Raw genomic sequence first — 18,445 nt, 5'->3', positions numbered from 1 at the left:
AAAAAGTCTCTTGTGGGAAAGGTGTACAGGCCCCCTAATTGTAACTACACAGTAGGACAGAGTATAAAGGAAGAGATAATGGGAGCTTGTCAGATAGATACAGCGATAATCATGCGGGATTTTAATCTACAGATAGACTAGAAAAATCAGATGGGCAAAGCTAGCCTAGATGAGGAGTTCATAGAATGTTTTCAGGGTAGTTTCTTGGAATAGCACATTTTGGAGCCAACCAGAGAGCAGGCTATACTAGATCTGGTACTGTGCAATGAGATGGGATTAATTGATAACCTCATAGTGAAGGCACCCCTAACTCCCTTCAGCGATCATAATATGATTGAATTTTACATTCAGTTTGAGGGAGAAGAGTGGGTCCAAGGCTAGTATTTTAAACATAAATGAGGGCAATTATGACGGCATTAAAGCAGAGCTAGCTGGGGCGAGCTGGCAAATGAGGCTAAGGAAAAGCTCCATAGCGATGCAGTGGCAGGCTTTTAAAGGGATATTTCAGAATACACAGAAAATATACATTCCAGTGAGAAAGAAAACATCCAAGGGGAGAAACCACCATTTGTGGTTAACTGAAAAAGCTAAAGACAGTGTTAAACTTAAAGAAAAAACATAATTGTGTAAAGATAGGTGGCAGGTCAGATGATTGGATAGAATATAAAGAGCAGCAAAGAATCACAAAAAGATTAATGAGGAGGGAAAAATTAGAGTATGAGAGAAAGCTAGCTAGAAATATAAAGATGGACAGTAAGAGTTTCTATAGATAATTAAATAAAAAATAGCTAACAAAGTGAGTGTTGGTTCTACTGGAAGTGAGTCTGGGGAATTAATAATGGAAAGTAGGGCAATGGCGGATGAATTGAATAGGTATTTTGCATCAGTTTTCACAGATGATACAAGTGATATCCCAGAACTAGCTGTAAATCAGGAAACGGAAGGGAGGGAAGAACTCAGGAAAATTACAATCAACAGAGAATTGGTAAGCAGATTGTTGGAGTGCAGGTTGACTAATCTCTGGGTCCTGATGGACTTTATCCTAGGGTCTTGAAAGAAGTGGTTAGTGAGATAGCTGATGCATTGGTTTAAATTTTCCAAAATTCCATAAATTCTGGGAAGGTTCCATTAGATTGGAAAATGTCAAATGTAACTCCTTTATTCAAAAAGGGAGGGAGACAGAAAACAGGAAACTACAGGCCAATTCACTTTGCATCTGGCATAAGGAGAAAGTTAGAAGCTATTATTAAAGATGTTATAGCAGGACACTTAGAAAAGTTTAAAACAATCAGGCAGAGTCAACATGGTTTTGTGAAGGGGAAATCATACTTAACTAATTTATTGGAGTATTTTGAAGAAGTCACATATGCTGTGGATAAAGGAGAACCGTGGATGTACTGTATTTAGATTTCCAGAAGGCATTTGATAAGGTGCCACATCAAAGGTTATTGTGGAAAATAAAAGCTCATGGTGTAGGGTATAACATATTGGCATGGATAGAAGATTGGCTAGCTAACAGGAAACAAAGAGTATCCATAAATGGGTCTCTTGTCTGGTTGGCAAGATGTAATGAGTGGTGTGCCACAGGGATCAGTGCTGGGGCCTCAACTTTTTACAATTTATATAAATGACTTGGATGAAGGAACAGATGATCCATAGATCCCTGAAGGTAGTAGGGCAGATAGATAAGGTGGTTAAGAAGGCATATGGGATACTTGCCTTTATTAGCCGAGGTATAGAATACAAGAGGAGGGAGGTTATGCTGCAACTGTATAAAACACTGGTTAGGCCTCTACTGCTATGGCAGTTCTGGTCACCACATTATAGAAGTGATTGCACTGGAGAGGGCGCAGAGGAGATTTACCAGGATGCTGCCTGGGCTGGAGGGTCTGCACTATGAGGAAAGGTTGGATAGGCTGGTGTTCTTTTCCTTGGAGCAACAAAGGTTGAGAGGGGACATGATAGAGCTGTATAAGATTGTGAATATGAGGGGCATAGATAGGGTGGATAGGAAGGCACGTTTTCCATTAGTAGAGGGGTCAATAACCAGGGGACATAGATTTAAGGTAAGAGGTAGAAGCCTAAGAAGGGAGTTGAGGGGATTTATTTTTCATCCAGGGGGTGGTGGGAGTATGGAACTCACTGCCTGAAAGGGTGGTTGAGTCAGAAACTTTAAGAGGTATTTACCTGCATTGCCATAGCCTCCAGGGCTGGAAAATGGGATTAGTGTAGTCTGATCTTCGTTGACAGGCATGGACATGATGGGCCGAATGGCCTCCTTTCGTGCTGTAGGCATCTATGAGTCTATAATATGGTTGCTAAACTTGCTGACAGCACAATGATAGGTAGGAAAGTAAGTTGTGAAGAGGATGTAAGCAGGCTATAAAGTGACATAGATGGGTTAAGTGAGTGGACAAAGATCTGGCAAATGTAGTATAATATGGGAAAATGTGAAATTGTCCATTTTGGCAGGAGGAATAAAAAAAGAGTCATATTATCTAAATGGTGAGAATTGCAGAGTTCTGAGATGCAGAGGAATCTGGGTGTCCAAGTGCATGAATCACAAAAGGCTAGTATGCAGGTACAGCAAGTAATTAGGAAAGCTAATAGAATGTTTGCAAGGGGAATTGAATTGAAAGAAGAGGTTTTATGCTTCAGTTGTACAAGGCACTGGTGGGACCACATCTGGACTACTGTGCACAGTATCAGTCTCCTTATTTAAGGAAAGACGTAGACACATTCAAAGCAGTTAAAAGAAGGTTTACGAGACAATTGGAAAATGGGCAGGTTGTCTTATGAGGAAATGTTGGACAGGTTAGGGTTGTATCCACTGGAGTTTAGAAACCTTTAAGATCCTGAGGATGTTAACGGGTGGATGTGGAGAGGATACTTCGACTTGTGGGAAAATCTAGAACTAGGGGTCCCTGTTTAAAAATAAGGGGTTGCTCATTTAACACAGAGATGAGTAGAAATCTTTTCTCTCAGAGGGTCATGAGTCTTTGGAACTCTCTTCTTCAAAAGGTGGTGGAAGCAGAGTCTTTGAATATTTTTAAGGCAGAGCTAGATAGATTCTTGATTAACAAATCAGTCATCATCTTATTGAACGGCGGAGCAGGCTTGAAGGATTGAGTGGCCTACTTGTGCTCCTAGTTCATCTGTTCATAGGTCCTTAGCTCTGAAATTCCCTCCCTAAACCTCTCAACAATTCTACCTCTCCTCCTTTACTATGGTCCTTAAAATCTACCTATTTGACAAGCTTATAGTGCCAAATTTGTTTTGTAATACCTCCTGTGAAATGTCTTGGGAATCACATGCAGCAAAGCCTATTCAACTTTCAGTTTCTTGAGCTGGTAAGTGTCAGGTAACATTTGCAACATACAAGTAACAGGCAATGATCATTTACAATTAGAGAGAATCTAACTGTCTCCTTTGATATTCAACGGCATTATCATTGCTAAATCTCCTACCATCAACACTCTGAGGCTTGACCAAAAACTTAACTAGTCCAACCATATAAATACCCATGGGTACAAATACCAGTCAGAGACTTGGAACTGTGCAGCAAATAACTCACCTACCTCCAAGCTCTCCAAAGCATGCCCACCATCTACAAGGCACAGGTCACGTGTATGATGCAATAATCTCTATTTGCCTGGATGAGTGCAGCTCCAACAGTCAAGAAGCGTGACACCATCTAGGATTAAACATCCTGCTCAGCAACATGCCAAGGCTCCTTTGGCAGAACCTTTCAAACTGGGGACCTCTACTACCTAGAAAGACAAGGGCTGCAGATCATCAGCTGCAAGTTCTATACCAAGCCACAGTCCATCAACTTTGAACTATCGTTGTTTCTTTACTGTCAGTGGTTCAAATTTCTGAAATTCCAGCATTATCACCACAGTTCAGGAAGGTGGCTCATCACCACATTCCCAAGAGTATTTAGGGATAGGCAATAAACATTGGCATCACCGAAAACAATCACATACCATGATCTGAAAAATAAAAGTTACAATGTTAGAGTGCCATATAAAGGCAGGTTGTTGTTCTTGATGTATGGTATAGATTTTTAAGTTTAACACGGAGCACTAAAGTATTTTATTATGGAGTGGTTTACTAGTGTTGTGTAATACTTTAGTATAACATAAGTCATCATTCTGTGGTATAGCATGTTAGTGTGGTTCAGATTTTTAGGTTGTGATATAGTTTTTTATTGTGGTTCAGTTTATTACAATGTGTATAGTATTTCATTCAGGTCCTATTCATTACAGAGCGGTACAGTATTTTATTCTTCAGTTTATTACAGTATGGTTCAGTACCTTTGTGTGGTACAGTTTATTACAGTGTGGTACAGTATTTTACTTTGGTTCAGTTTATTACAGTGTGGTATATTATTTTATTGTGATTCAATTTCTTGAAATGGGGTGCAGTAACTTATTATGGGTCAGCTTATTCGTGCGGTGCAGTATTTTATTGTGGTACAATTGATTACAGTGTGAGATACAGTATTGTGGGTCAGTTTATTAAGCGTGGTGCAGTATTTATTATGATTTAGTTTGTTACAGTATAATATAGTATTTTATTGTGGTTCAGTTTATTAGAGTGTGATGCATTGTTTTATTGTGTTTCAATTTAATGTATTGCAGTGTGGTCAAGTTTTTTTTTGTTCAGTTCATTACAGTGAGATACAGTATTTTAATGTGATTTGCTCTTATTACATTGTGGTTGAGTATTTTAGTGTGCTTCAGTTCATTAGAGTGTGATACTATTTTTTGTTAGGTTTGTTGCAGTCTGGTGCAGTATTTAATTATAGGTGAGTTTATTACAATGTGGTACAGTATTTTAATGTGGTTCACTTCATTGCAGTGTGGTTGAGTATTTTACATTCATTCAGTTTATTACATGTGGAACAATATTTTATGTTGTAGTTTATTTTAATGTGGTTCAATTTATTATAGTGTGATACGGTATTTTATTGTTCAAGTTATTACAATAGCTTAGTTTGGGTTCCGTTATTACATTGTGGTATGGTATTTTAGTGTGCTTCAGTTTATTACAGTGTGGTATGGTATTTCATTGTGTTCAGCTTATTACAGTATGGTACAGTAGTTCACTGCCATTCAGTTTATTACAATGTGATAGAATATTTTATTCTGAATCAGTTTATTATAATGTGGTATAGTATTTTATTTTAGTTCAGTTTATTTTAGTGTGACACAGTATTTTAATTTGATTTATTTTATTGAATTGGGCTTGTGTGTGTTAGTGTGGTTCAGTTCGTTAGAATGTGACAGTGTATTTATTGTTTAGTTTATTAAAGCCTAGTGCAATATTTCATTGTGGATAAATTGAGTATAGTGTGGTACAGTATTTTAATGTGATTTAATTTTATTGCATTGTGGTTAAGTATTTTACAGTCATTCAGTTTATTACAGTGTGAAACTATTTTAGTGTGGTTCAATTTATTTTAGTGTGGCACACTATTTTGTTCAGTTTATTTCAGCATGATATAGCACTTAATTCTGAGTTTATTACAGCATTGTACAGTTTTGTCATCAGTTTATTACAATGTGGTACAATATTTTATTGTGGATCAGTTTTTCACAGTGTGATACAGTATTTCAGTGTGTTGCAGTTTATTATATTGTAGTCCAATAATTTATTGTCTGACACTTTATTACAGTGTAGAATACTATTTTATTGCGATTCAGTGTCTTCCATTGTGGTACAGTATTTTAGAGTGTTTCAATTTATCAGGATGGGATATAGTATTTTAAACAAAAACAGAATTACCTGGAAAAACTCAGCAGGTCTGGGAGCATCAGCGGAGAAGAAAAGAGTTGACGTTTCGAGTCCTCATGACCCTTCCACAGAACATCATTGTACATATAAACATATGTACAATGATGGACAGTGTAAACTCTCTGATCCATCCAAATTGTGCCACTCAAATGTGATAATTTGAATCAAAATATATAACCCCCCTCACTGGTCCAGAAGCATGCAGAAAACTAGGTAAAAACTATGCCATTTGGGGAAGAAATTGGAAAATACCTTGCTGACCCCTTTAGGCAATGGAAACAGGTCCAGGAAATCATTAAGGGTCTGATTAATGTCACGCAGTACCCAACCTTTTGTAAGCGGTAATCTCTGCCTTAGCCAGAATAAGGCACAGCCATTCCTTGAAGGAAATTAGTGAATTGATGTGCATTGCTCAAGCTGGCTGGCAGTTTTAAAGGTTCGCTATTCATTGGAAAAAGAACCAACTAATCGAATTTAGCCTTATATGACTTCAGTCTGTGACCCCATTGTCCTCCATTATCTATTGAGTTGACACAAGTCTATGTTTTAAAAAATTCTTTCACAGGATGTGGGTGTCGCTGGCTAGGTCAGCATTTATTGCCCATCCATAATTGCCCTTAAAAAGGTGGTGATAAGCTGTCTTTTTGAACCGCTGCAGTCCATGTGGTGTAAGTACACACACAGCGTTGTTAGGGAGAGAGGATTTTGACCCAGTGACAGTGAAGGAACAGCAATATGGGGGATTTCAATATGCAGGTAGACTGGGAAAATCAGGTTGGTAGTGGATCCCAAGGAAAGGAATTTGTGGAATGTCTACAAGATGGCTTTTTGGAGCAGCTTGTGGTGGAGCCCACCAGGGAACAGGCAATTCTAGATTTAGTGATGTGTAATGAGGCATATTTGATAAGGGGCTTAAGGTGAAGGAACCCTTAGGAGGAAGTGACCATAATATGATAGAATTTACCCTGCAATTTGAGAGGAAAAAACCGGAATCAGATGTAACGGTATTACAGTGGAATAAAGGCAATTACAGAGGCATGAGGGAGGAGCTGGCCAGAATTGACTGGGAGATGAGCCTAGCAGGAAAGACAGTGGAACAGCAATGGCAGGAGTTTCTAGGAGTAATTTGGGAGACACAGCAAAAATTCATCCCTAGGAAGAAGAAGCATACTAAAGGGAGGAAGAGGCAACCATGGCTGACAAGGGAAGTCAGGGACAGCATAAAAGCTAAAGAGAAAGCATACAATGTGGCAAAAAGCAGTGGGAAACCAGGGGATTAGGAAGCCTACAAAGACCAACAGAGGACAACTAAAAGAGAAATAAGGAGGGAGAAGATTAACTATGAGGGTAAACTAGCCAGTAATATAAAAGAAGATTGCAAGAGTTTTTTTTAGATATATAAAGGGTAAGAGAGAGGCAAAAATGGACATTGGGCCGCTGGAAAATGACACTGGAGAAGTAGTAGTGGGGAACAAAGAAATGGCGGAGGAACTGAATAGGTACTTTGCGTCAGTCTTCACAGTGGAAGACATGAATGACATCCTCAAAGTTCAAGAGAGTTGGGGGGCAGAGGTGAGTATGGTGGCTATTACCAAGGAGAAGGTGCTAGGAAAACTGAAAGTCTGAAAGTGGATAAATCACCGAGATAGATAGGTTCTTGATTGGTAAGGGGATTGAAGGTTATTGGGAGAAGGCAGGAGAATGGGGTTGAGAACCTTATCAGCCATGATTGAATGGCGGAGCAGACTCGCTGGGCCGAATGGCCTAATTTCTGCTCCTATTTCTTATGGTCTTAATATAATTCAAAGTCAGGATGGTGTGTGGCTTGGAGGGAAACTTACAGGTGGTGGTGTTCTCATGCACCTGCTGCCTTTGTACTTCTAGATGGTAGAGGTCACAATTTGGAAGATGCTGTCAAAGGAGCCATGGTGAGTTGCTGCAGTGCATCTTGTCGATGCTACGCACTACTGACATTGTGTGCTGGCGGTGGAGGAAGTGAATGTTTAAGGTGGTGGATGGGGTGCCAGTCAAGTGGGCTGCTTTGTCCTGGATGGTTTTGAGCTTCTTGAGTTTTATTGAAGCTGCACTCATCCAGGCAAGTGGAGAGTATTCCATCACACTTCTGACTTATGCCTTTTAAATCGTGGACAGACTTTGGGGAGTCAGGAGGTGAATTAATCTTCACAGAATTCCTAGTCTCTGGCCTCGTCTTTTAGCCATAGTATTTATATGGCTAGTCCAGTTCAGTTTATGGTCAATGGTAATCCCCAGGATGTTGATAGTGAGGGATTCAGCAATTGTAATGACATTGAATGTCAAGGGGAGATGGTTAGATTCTTTCTTGTTGGAGATGGTCATTACCTGGAACTTGTGTGGTGCGAATTTAAAGACTTAAAATGACTTGCAAAAGAAGCAAGTGCAATGTGAGAAAAAACTTTTTCACACGAGTGGTTCGGGTCTGGAATGCCCTGCCTGGAAGTGTGGTGGAGGCAGGTTCAATCGAGGCATTCAAGAGGACATGAGATGATTATTTGAATAGAAACAATGTGCAAGGGTATGGGGAAAAGGCATGCAATGGCACTAGGTCATATTGCACAATTGGAGAGTCAGTGCAGACATGATGGGCAGAATGGCCTCCATCTGTGTTGTTAGGATTCTGTGATTCTGTGACTGTTACTTGCCTTTTATCAGGCCAAGCCTGAATGTTGTCCAGGGTTTGGTGCACAGGGGCACAGGAGTCGCGAATGATGCTGAACATTGTGTAATCATCAGTGAACATACCCATTCCTTGTCTTATGAGGAGAGGTTGTGCAGTTTAGGCCTATACTCGCTAGAGTTTAGAAGGATGAGAGGAGATCTAATTGAGGTATATAAGATGCTAAAGGGGATAGACAAAGTAGACGTGGAGCAGATGTTTCTCCTTCTGGGGCATTCTAGAATGAGAAGCCATGGTTTTAGGCAAAGGGGTGGTAGATTTAAATCAGAGATGAGGAGGAATTACTTTTCTCAAAGGGTTGCTAATCTGTGGAATTCACTACCTCAGAGTGCAGTGGATGCCGGGACACAGAATAAATTTAAGGAGGAGATAGACAAATTTTTAATTAGTAACGGGCTGAAAGGTTATGGGGAGAGGGTTGGGAATTGGAATTGAGGCCGAAATGACATCAGCCATGATTGTAATGAATGGCGGAGCAGGCCCGAGGGGCTGAATTGCCTACTTCTGCTCCTAGTTCTTATGTTCCTGAGCTTATAATGAAGGGAAGGCCATTGATGAAGCAGCTGAAGATGGTTGGGCTTGGGAGACTACCCTGAGGAACTCCTGCAGTGATATTCTGGGCACTTAGATGATTGACTGCTGACAACCACAACCATCTTCATTTGTGCTAGGTATGACTCCAACCAGTGAAGAGTTTTCCCCCTGATTCCCATTGACCCCAGTTTTGCTGGGACTCCTTGATGCCGCACTCGGTCAAATGCTGACTTGATGTGAAGCAGCACTTATTCAGCAACAACCCTGTTCACTGACGCTCAGGTTGGGTTCTGCCAGGGCCACTCAGCTCCTGACCTGACAGCATTCGTCCAAACATGGCCAAAAGAGCTGAATGCAAAAGGTGAGGTAAGAGTGACTGCCCTTGATATCAATGCAGTATTTGACTAAGTGTGGCATCAAGGACCCCTAGCAAAACTGGAACCAATGGGAATGGGCGGAAGGGGGAACTCTCCACTGGTACACCTAGTACACAAAGGAAGATAGTTGTGGCTACTCCTGGCATGCCCTCCTGCACTCTTCATTTAACCAGGGTTTGTCCCATGGCTTGATGGTAGTGGTGAAGTGGGGGATAAGTTAGGCTATGAGTTTACAGATTGTGGTTGTATTCAATGCTGCTGCTGATGGCCCACATCACCTCATGGATGCCCAATCATGAGTTGCTAGATCTATTTGATATCTATCCCCATTTATCACGGTTTTAGTGCCACACAGCATGATGCAGCCAAGGCAGCCTCAATGTGAAGATGGGACTTTGTCTCCACAAAGACTGTGCAGTAGTCACTCCTGCCAATACTATCATGGATGGGTGCACCTGTGAGATTGGTGAGGGTGTAGTCAAGTAGGTTTTTCCCTCTTGTTGATTCCCTCACTATGTGCTGCAGGTTCAGTCCAGCAGCTATATTCCTTAGGACTTGGCCAGCTCGATCTATGGTGGTGCACTCGAGCTACTCTTGGTGATGGACGTTGAAGGTCCCCACCCAGAGTGCATTCTGTGCCCTTGTCATCCTCAGTGCTTCCTCCAAAAGGTATTCAACGTGGAGGAGCTCTGATTCATCAGCTGAGGAGTGGGTGGTATGTGGTAATCAGCAGGAGGTTTCCTTGCTTATGTTTGGCCTGATGCCATGAGGTTTCATAGGGTCCAGAGTCAATGTTGGGAATTCCCAGGGAAACTCCATCCCTACTGTCCCGACTGTATACCACGGTCAAACTGAGCATATCTGGTGGATCTTTCCTGTGGGGGACAGGACATACCCAGGGATGGTGATGGTGGAGTCTGGGACATTGTCTGTTAGGTATGATTTTTAGAGTATGACTATGTCAGGCTTTTGCTTGACTGATCTTTGGGACAGGTCTCCAAATCTTGGTACAAGCACCCAGATATTAGTAAGGAGGACTTTACAGGATAGATAGGGCTAGGTTTGCCGTTGTCATTTCCAGTGCCTAGCTCATTCGTCCAGTTTCTTTCCCTTCTGCTTGCTTTGTAGTGGTTTGATACAACGGAGTGGCTTGCTGGGTCATTTCAGAGTCAAACACATTGCTGTGGGTCTGAAGTCACATGTAGGCTACACCAAGTAAGGACGGTAGATTTCCTTCCCTAAAGGGCATTAGTGAACAAGGTGGGCTTTTACGACAATCGACAATGGTTTTATGGTTACTATTACCAAGACCTAGCTTTTTAATTCCAGATTTATTAACTAAATTTAAATTCCAGCAGCTGCCATGGTGGGATTCAAACCCATATCCCCAGAGCATTAGCCTGGGTCTCTGGATTACTAGCTGACATTACCACTATGCCACCACCTACCTTCTAAGTATAATCTACTCAGTTCATCATCTTATGAACCTCTATCGAATCATCCCTTCTTTAAAGTGTACAGTTCCAACACTGTGCTCATCTTGATAGCAAGGTACTTCAAATTAGCAAATTTTAGGCATGTGGCTCTTCTCTGCACCCTTTTCCAAAGCCTGAATATCACCATGTGAGCGAATCAAAACTGGACACAATGGCCATGATTTTGTCAGATCGATGGGGGTCTCACCCACTTGTTGGTTAACTAGCAGCTAATCCCAATGGCAGAGGCCTGAAGGAATCAAGTCCCTTCAGGTACCTAATTGGTCACTGACAGGCTTTCTCTAAAGTTGAGGTCCTCGGCAGCAGAAGTCCCGTATGCTGAGTGCTGTTCACCAATAGAAGCTGGCAGATTTTCATTGCTGGCAGTGCCAGTGGGAGTGGTGGCTGCTGGCGGCCCAGCTGACGCACAGGATTGCGGACGGTTCCCGGGCTACAGTTGAGTGAAGGCGGGATGGAGGTTGTGGGGTGGGGGCCAGGGTCAGGAGAGGATGTGGAGGGGTGTCAGAGGCAACGGTAGGCAGATGGCTTTCAGCAGCCACCCTGCTGCCCAGTGCTGGGTCCCTTGATCAGGGACAGAGTGCCTGATAGTGAGGGGCCCACTGCCCCCCATCTCATTTGCTGGCAAACCCAATAGGCTTTGCTGGGTGGTCTTCTGATGGCACAGGTGTGGCCTCCATTTAATCCCTGAGCCACCACTAAATTGCATCTGGCCCTTACACCCTCTGATTTAATTGGGGTAGGTTGTCCTGCCACTGGGAGACTGATGCCCACTATTAAGTAGGCTTGGCTGCCATTGTTCCTTCCATGACAAGCTCATTAAATCCAGCTCAGGATTATAACTGACGTTGAACCAAGGGCTTGTACATGGGCAAAACCTTATGGTTAGGCTTGTAGTCATTCGTCTTGTAAATATACAGCAGCACCCTATTTGCCCTTGCTATATCACAGTATTGGTTATGCATCCTTTTATATTGATGCACTAGAACAACCAGGGCTCTTTTTCTCCATCTGCTTTACTACTTTTCCCTGAGGAGTATGATCAGCATTTGAGCTACTCACATTCACAGCACTACACTTTTTCAATGTCATTTGCCAATCTTGGAGGTCTACAGCAGAGAAAAAGGCCCTACGGCCCATCGAGTCTGCGCTGGTCAATCAAGTACCTAACTATTCTAATCCCATTTTCCAGCACTAGGCCCATAGCCTTGAATGCCATGGCATCGCAAGTGCACATCCAAATACTTCTTAAATGTTATGAGGGTTTCTGCCTCTACCACCTTTTCAATCAGTGAGGTCCAGACTCCCACCACCCTCTGGGTGAAAAAAATTTTCCTCACATCCCCTCTAAACCTCCTGCTCCTTACCTCAAATTTATGCCACTTGGTTTTCCACCAAGGGGAAAAGTTCCTTCCTGTTTACCCTATTTATGCCCCTCATAATCCAGGGAAAATACTCCCAGTCTATCCAATCTCTCCTCATAACTAAAACTCTCCAGCCCAGGCAACATCCTAGTAAATCTCCTCTGCACTCTCTCTAGTGCAATCACATCCTTCCTATAATGTGGATTCCAGAACTGCATGCAATACTCTAGCTGTGGCCTAACCAGTGTTTTATACAGTTCCAGCATAACTTATACTCTATGCCTCGGCTAATAAAGGCAAGTATCCATATGCCTTCTTAATCACCTTATCTACCTGTCCCGCTACCTAAGGGAACCGGTGGACATGTATTCCAAAGTCCTTCGGAACCTCAGTATTTCCCAGGGTCCTACCATTCATCATGTATTCCCGTGCCTTGTTTGTCCTGCCCAAGTGCATCACCTCACACTTATTTGGATTGAATTCTATTTGCCACTGATCAGCCCATCTATATCTTTCTGTAATCTAAAGCTATCCCCCTCACTATTTACCACCCCACCAATTTTTGTGTCATCCGTGAACTTACTGATCAACCCTCCTACATTCAAGTCTAAATTGCTTATATATACCACAAAAGCAAGGGACGCAACACCGGACCCTGTGGAACCCTGCTGGACACAGGCATCCAGCCGCAAAAACACCCCTCGACAATCACTCTCTGCTTCCTGACACTCAGCCAATTCTGGATCCAATTTGCCAAATTGCTTTGGATCCCATGGGCTCTTACCTTCATTATCAGGCTCCCATGCGGGACCTTATCAAAAGCCTTGCTAAAGTCCAAGTGGACTACGTCAAATGCATTGCCCTCATCTGCACACCTGGTCACCTCTTCGAAAAATTCAATCAAATTGGTCAGACATGACCTCCCCTTAACAAAACCATGCTGACTGTCCTTGATTAATCCCTGCCTCTCCAAGTGTAGATTAATTCTGTCCCTCAGAATTGCTTCCAATAGTTTCCCCACCACTGAGGTTAGACTGACTGGCCTGTAGTTCTCTGCTTTATCCCTTCCTTCTTGAATAATGGTACCACATTAGCTGTCCGCCAGTCCTTTGGCACCTCTTCTGTGGCCAGAGAAATATTGAAAATTATTGCCAGTGCACTGCTATCTCCTCCTTTGCCTCACTAACAGTATGGGACACATTTTATCTGGGCCTGGTTACTTATCTACTTTTAAGCCTGCCGACCACTTAGAACCTCTCATGATCTTAATCCTCCAATGCATTAAGATCTGCTTTAGGCAGTTGAGCATTGTCTACAATCAGAGCATCTGCACAAACTTTTTTATCATCTGCAAACTTGTAGGTCAAGCCCCCATCACCCACATCCAGATCATTAATCAAAATTACAAAGATCAATGGCTCCTGTAGGACAGAAGCTTGGTTCCAAACAAATCCAAATCTATCTTCATAATTTCTGTCTCTGGGTTTTCAGCCAGTTTTTAATATACAGTAAATTGCCACTAATACCAGAATATTATTCAGGACCTTACCAAAAGCCACAGTCAGATATATATGGCAGAACCTCCTTTGATTGAAGTCATACTGGCATCAATAATATGTAATTCTTTGGCTAAATAGCCATATTTTACCTCCCTCATGATTCCTTCAAGCATCTCCCCTTTTACTGACATCGAACCAATGGGCCTATAGTTAGCCGGATCCATCTTATCTCCTTTTTTAAAGATTGGGAATACATTACCCACCTTCCACTCTAAGAAAACCAGCAAGCTATTAAAGATACAGGCAAGGGGTTCGTACAGCACCTGTCTCATCTCCATGAGGACGCTTAGGTGAATATCGTTTGGACCAGCTGCCCTACCTATATTAAGGTTCTTAATTTTACCATAGTGTGGTACAGCATTTTAGAGTGGTTCAGTTTATTACTATATGGTACAGTAATTTAGAGTGGTTCAGTTTATTGCTGTGTGATACAATATTTTAGTTTGCAGTTCATTACAGCGAGGTACACCATTTTTGTGTGGTTCAGTTTATCATAGCATAATACAATTTATTAATGTGGGTCAGTTTGTCATAGTGTGCTACAATATTTTATTTGTTTTAGTTTATTACAGTGTGGTATGGTAGTTTAGCACACGATGCTAATGGGCTTCAGTTTCTTGTAGTGTGTGGTACTGTAGTTTAGTGTGGCTCAGTTTATCATAGTGTTGTGCAGCATTTTAGAATGCTGGTATTTATTACAATGTGTACACTAATTTAGTGTGGTGTTTACCACAGTGTGGTATTGTATTTTATCATAGTGCTCAGTTTATCATGTGGAATGGTATTTTACTGTGGTTCAGTTTTTTCAGTATACTACAGTTTATTATTATTCAGTTTTCCAAGTGTGGTACAGTATTTTAATGTGGTACAGTGTTTTGGCATGACATAGTTTATCACAATGTGATACAATCTCTTTATGTGGTGCACTTTTTTATTGTGAGTAATTTAATTTTCATTTTCTATTAACTTTGCTGCAGTTTATATAGTGCATTAATTTAGTGTGTTTTCAGTTTATCACAATGTTGTACATTTTTTAATGTGTTGCAGGTTATCGTGGGGTGATACAGTATTTTAATGTGTTTTAGTTGTTTATAGTATGGTATTGAATTTTAGCATTGTTCAGTTTTTCACAATGTGGTACAGTAGTTTGGTATGTTTCAGTTTATTACAGTGTGATACAGATTTTGCTGTGTATCTTGCCACAAATTGTCAAAATGACATCAAATTGTTGATAGTGTGCACTGAACATTAACAAATGTAAGTTTTTTTCATACACCAGATAATCACAGAATTGTGTGAGACTTGAGAAACTCATTCTATGGTAACACTTACTAGCTAGATCAGGCAACTGCAAATTGTTCCAAGGAATCATTATTCTTAAAATGCAAGCCATTCTGTCATTGTTAATTGTTACACTGTATGATTGTAGATCTTTTGGTTTCTTCAAGCTTTATCTCAAAAGCTGCTTAAAAAAAACAGATTTGCAAAAGCTTCATTGTTAGTACATGCCTTCATAGCTATACTTTGTCAATGTTATACCTTGCTGTTCTCAGGCTGGAGCTATAGGCTTCACTGATTATTGCATGGACTATGTCCTGCTTCTCAGATTCCACAGGATTCAGGTTAACAGAGTCAGCAGCTGACCAAACATTGATGTCAGTACTAATGTGCTCTTGCTCTCAAATCCATCACTTTCTGCATCAGTCAACTCTCTGCTGAAAGCCAGCCTGCTGTGATGAGAATTCCCATCCCATTGCTGAGCCCACATGTCACACCAGCATTTGTTCCTTCTGGTCAACACAAGGATTCATTAACATTTTAACCAATGTCCTTAATAACATTAGACACGTAGGATGCTAGTATGAACTAGTTCTGTTTTGACATGGCCTAAATTTGTAAATAGCAGATTACTGGAAGTAGAAGATAGCTCTGCAGCTTTCCTCCCATCACACCTTTGGTGTTAGCAGTGGTAAAATAGCAGTTAGTCTGTAAGGCTCAATTCAGCCCTGAGCAATGAAGTTACTGAATGAGTCATCAAGAAGGTTTCGATTTCTCCATACATCATAGAATTAGAGTTCCATAGGTTAGGTGGGAATGAAGTGTGAGTTAACTTTTTCCATAGCATTGCTGACCTGCAAATAACTTATACAAAGCTCTCATTTTCTTACAGGAAGTGGACAAATACAACTTTGGCAGTTCCTCCTAGAGCTGCTGTCTGACAGTTCTAATGCCAACTGCATCACCTGGGAGGGAACCAATGGCGAGTTTAAAATGACAGACCCGGATGAAGTGGCACGGCGCTGGGGAGAGCGGAAAAGCAAACCCAACATGAACTACGACAAGCTGAGCAGAGCTCTGCGCTATTATTACGACAAAAACATCATGACCAAGGTTCATGGCAAACGTTATGCATACAAATTTGACTTTCATGGCATTGCACAGGCTCTCCAACCACATCCAACAGAGTCTTCTATGTATAAGTATCCCTCAGACCTCTCCTACATGTCCGCCTATCATGCACATCCGCAGAAGATGAACTTTGTGTCCCCTCATCCCACCTCTATGCCAGTGACGTCCTCTAGCTTCTTTGGAGCAACCTCACCATACTGGAGTTCTCCTACAGCGGGCATTTACCCCAATCCAAATGTGCCCCGTCATCCTAATACGCATGTTCCCTCTCACTTGGGCAGCTATTACTAGCATTAACCTTCGTTCCTTCTTGCTTGCCAACCTAGGTGGATCTATACCCAATATTGGAACTCTAGGGATCCTGGAACTTCATATGGCCTTGGAACATTAATGAATGCAAGAATTGTTACCAAACTGGATTTCTGTCCATTTTTGAATCGTTAGCTAGCTATGGGCCTTTTGTCACCTCTAAAGTCTCCAACTGTTAATCTGTTATCTCAAAGTGAACATTGACCCATTGTAAAAGTGTTGAGCATCAGTGGATTTATAACCATTTTGATCAGCAATCAATGATCTTCCATGAAGTCTTGGACATTTGCACCAATTAAGGGCTTGTAGTCAGTTATTGACATTGGCCAGTCACAGATGTTGTTCCTTTAATAGTTAGCAACACTGGATTACTAACCAGTCCTACAATGTAACCACAGTCAAAAATAACTGTGGATCTGCCAATATATTTGCAGTTGGATGACCAGCTGTGGGCATTTGACCAGTTGCAGGACTACTGGAACTGGTCTTCCCCCCAGCTTTTTATTTCACTGATGATGCTTTCTTCCAGAAAGGACCTCTGTTAAACAGAGACTCTTCCTCAGTGAAATGAACTGAAAAAAGGGGTACATCTGTTTTGACTTCTGACCTGAAAAACTATGCTAACAAGTGAAGAATATTGCTACAAAGAACTGTGTTTTGTCCTTAGGAACACTAAAGATAATTTGATTACACAGGATACGCGAACGCTGTGCGTTTGTAAGAATTCAATATTGGATCAACCACGCATCCTCGTATAAAGCAAGTTACTGTATAAATTATGCAGAAAATGACAATTCCTTTAAGTTACAGTATTACACGAGTTGACCTCGGTCACAGATGCAGTTTTACTATCAAGTCCATTTTGACAAAATATAGTCATTTTGTAGCCTGTAGAACTTCTATCTGTACATTTGGCTCTGCCTTTTTACTGAGTAAAGGGACACATAGGGTAGTAATTGTTGAGAAAACTTTATTCCTATAAAGTGTTACTAATGACAGAAGCACTGATACAGCTATTTTCTATAAGATGCAAATAGCTGGAAGCAATTTATTTCCTAGTTCTTAGAGCTTTTTGGACTTTTTTATGTAGCATTTTTAAATAATCACCAACACGATTTTCCCATTAAAATGGGACATCGCCTACTATATATGCAAATAGTTCTTGATGATGATTATGTAACTTTGCAATTAATCCCTTGCAGCATATTAAGTATTAAACCAAAACACTTATACAAGGGCTACTTCTGACATAAAACCAACTGCCATGGACTATTTCCTCAGACAGATGGTTCTGTTATTACATGCATGAATTTTTATGTGAACGAGAACTGTGTACTATTGAAGAAATGGCATGTGTAACAGTTTCTTACACTATGTAAAATGTTCAATAAACAGTGGCAATAGGGAGTGCCTTAATAAATCCCTCTCACGTACAGCAACTTGTTACTGATGTAGCTTCTGAGAGAGAACCCAATTTTCAATTGTTAAGTGTGAGGAGTTTAGGGCACCTCATTTTCTTTTTCCTGTTGTTTTCCTTCTCTCTTAACTTTTTTAATTTTCAAACACGGTTCCCATAACCTAACCTGATATTGACTTGTTTAAGCAGCTTTGTAAAGATAGACAGAGCTGCCAATTTCAGTCAAAGGGCGCAAGACTTTCATTTGCAAGTTGTATGTCTGAGGTATCACTTTGCACCAAAAAGGGGTAAGTTGAATGAATTATTTATGCTAGAAAAGACAGTCAATGTGCATGAAGCCGTTACTGTGCTATTTTCACGATCAGATTAATATGTGTTAAAATAACACAGATTGCAATTTATGTGAATGCATTAGCAGCTGTTGTAAAACTAATTTGGTGCTGGAATCACAACAAGAACTTTCATTTA

General features: G+C 41.1%; 1 protein-coding gene across 9 annotated transcripts in view; it reads left to right on the top strand.

Annotated features, from left to right (window-relative positions):
* Positions 1-17,989, top strand: part of fli1 (Fli-1 proto-oncogene, ETS transcription factor) — a 119,683-nt gene extending 101,694 nt beyond the window's left edge. For all 9 annotated transcript variants that reach the window (XM_041174349.1, XM_041174356.1, XM_041174350.1 and 6 more), the window contains one exon: positions 16,013-17,989. In XM_041174349.1, coding sequence (XP_041030283.1) covers positions 16,013-16,542 — 530 coding nt within the window. In that variant the 3' untranslated portion in view covers positions 16,543-17,989. The remainder of the gene's footprint in view (positions 1-16,012) is intronic.
* The last annotated feature ends 456 nt before the right edge of the window (positions 17,990-18,445 follow it).

Source organism: Carcharodon carcharias, chromosome 25 (assembly GCF_017639515.1).
Source record: "Carcharodon carcharias isolate sCarCar2 chromosome 25, sCarCar2.pri, whole genome shotgun sequence".
In the NCBI taxonomy this organism is placed as follows: domain Eukaryota; kingdom Metazoa; phylum Chordata; class Chondrichthyes; order Lamniformes; family Lamnidae; genus Carcharodon; species Carcharodon carcharias.
This window is presented reverse-complemented; position numbering and strand designations above follow the sequence as displayed.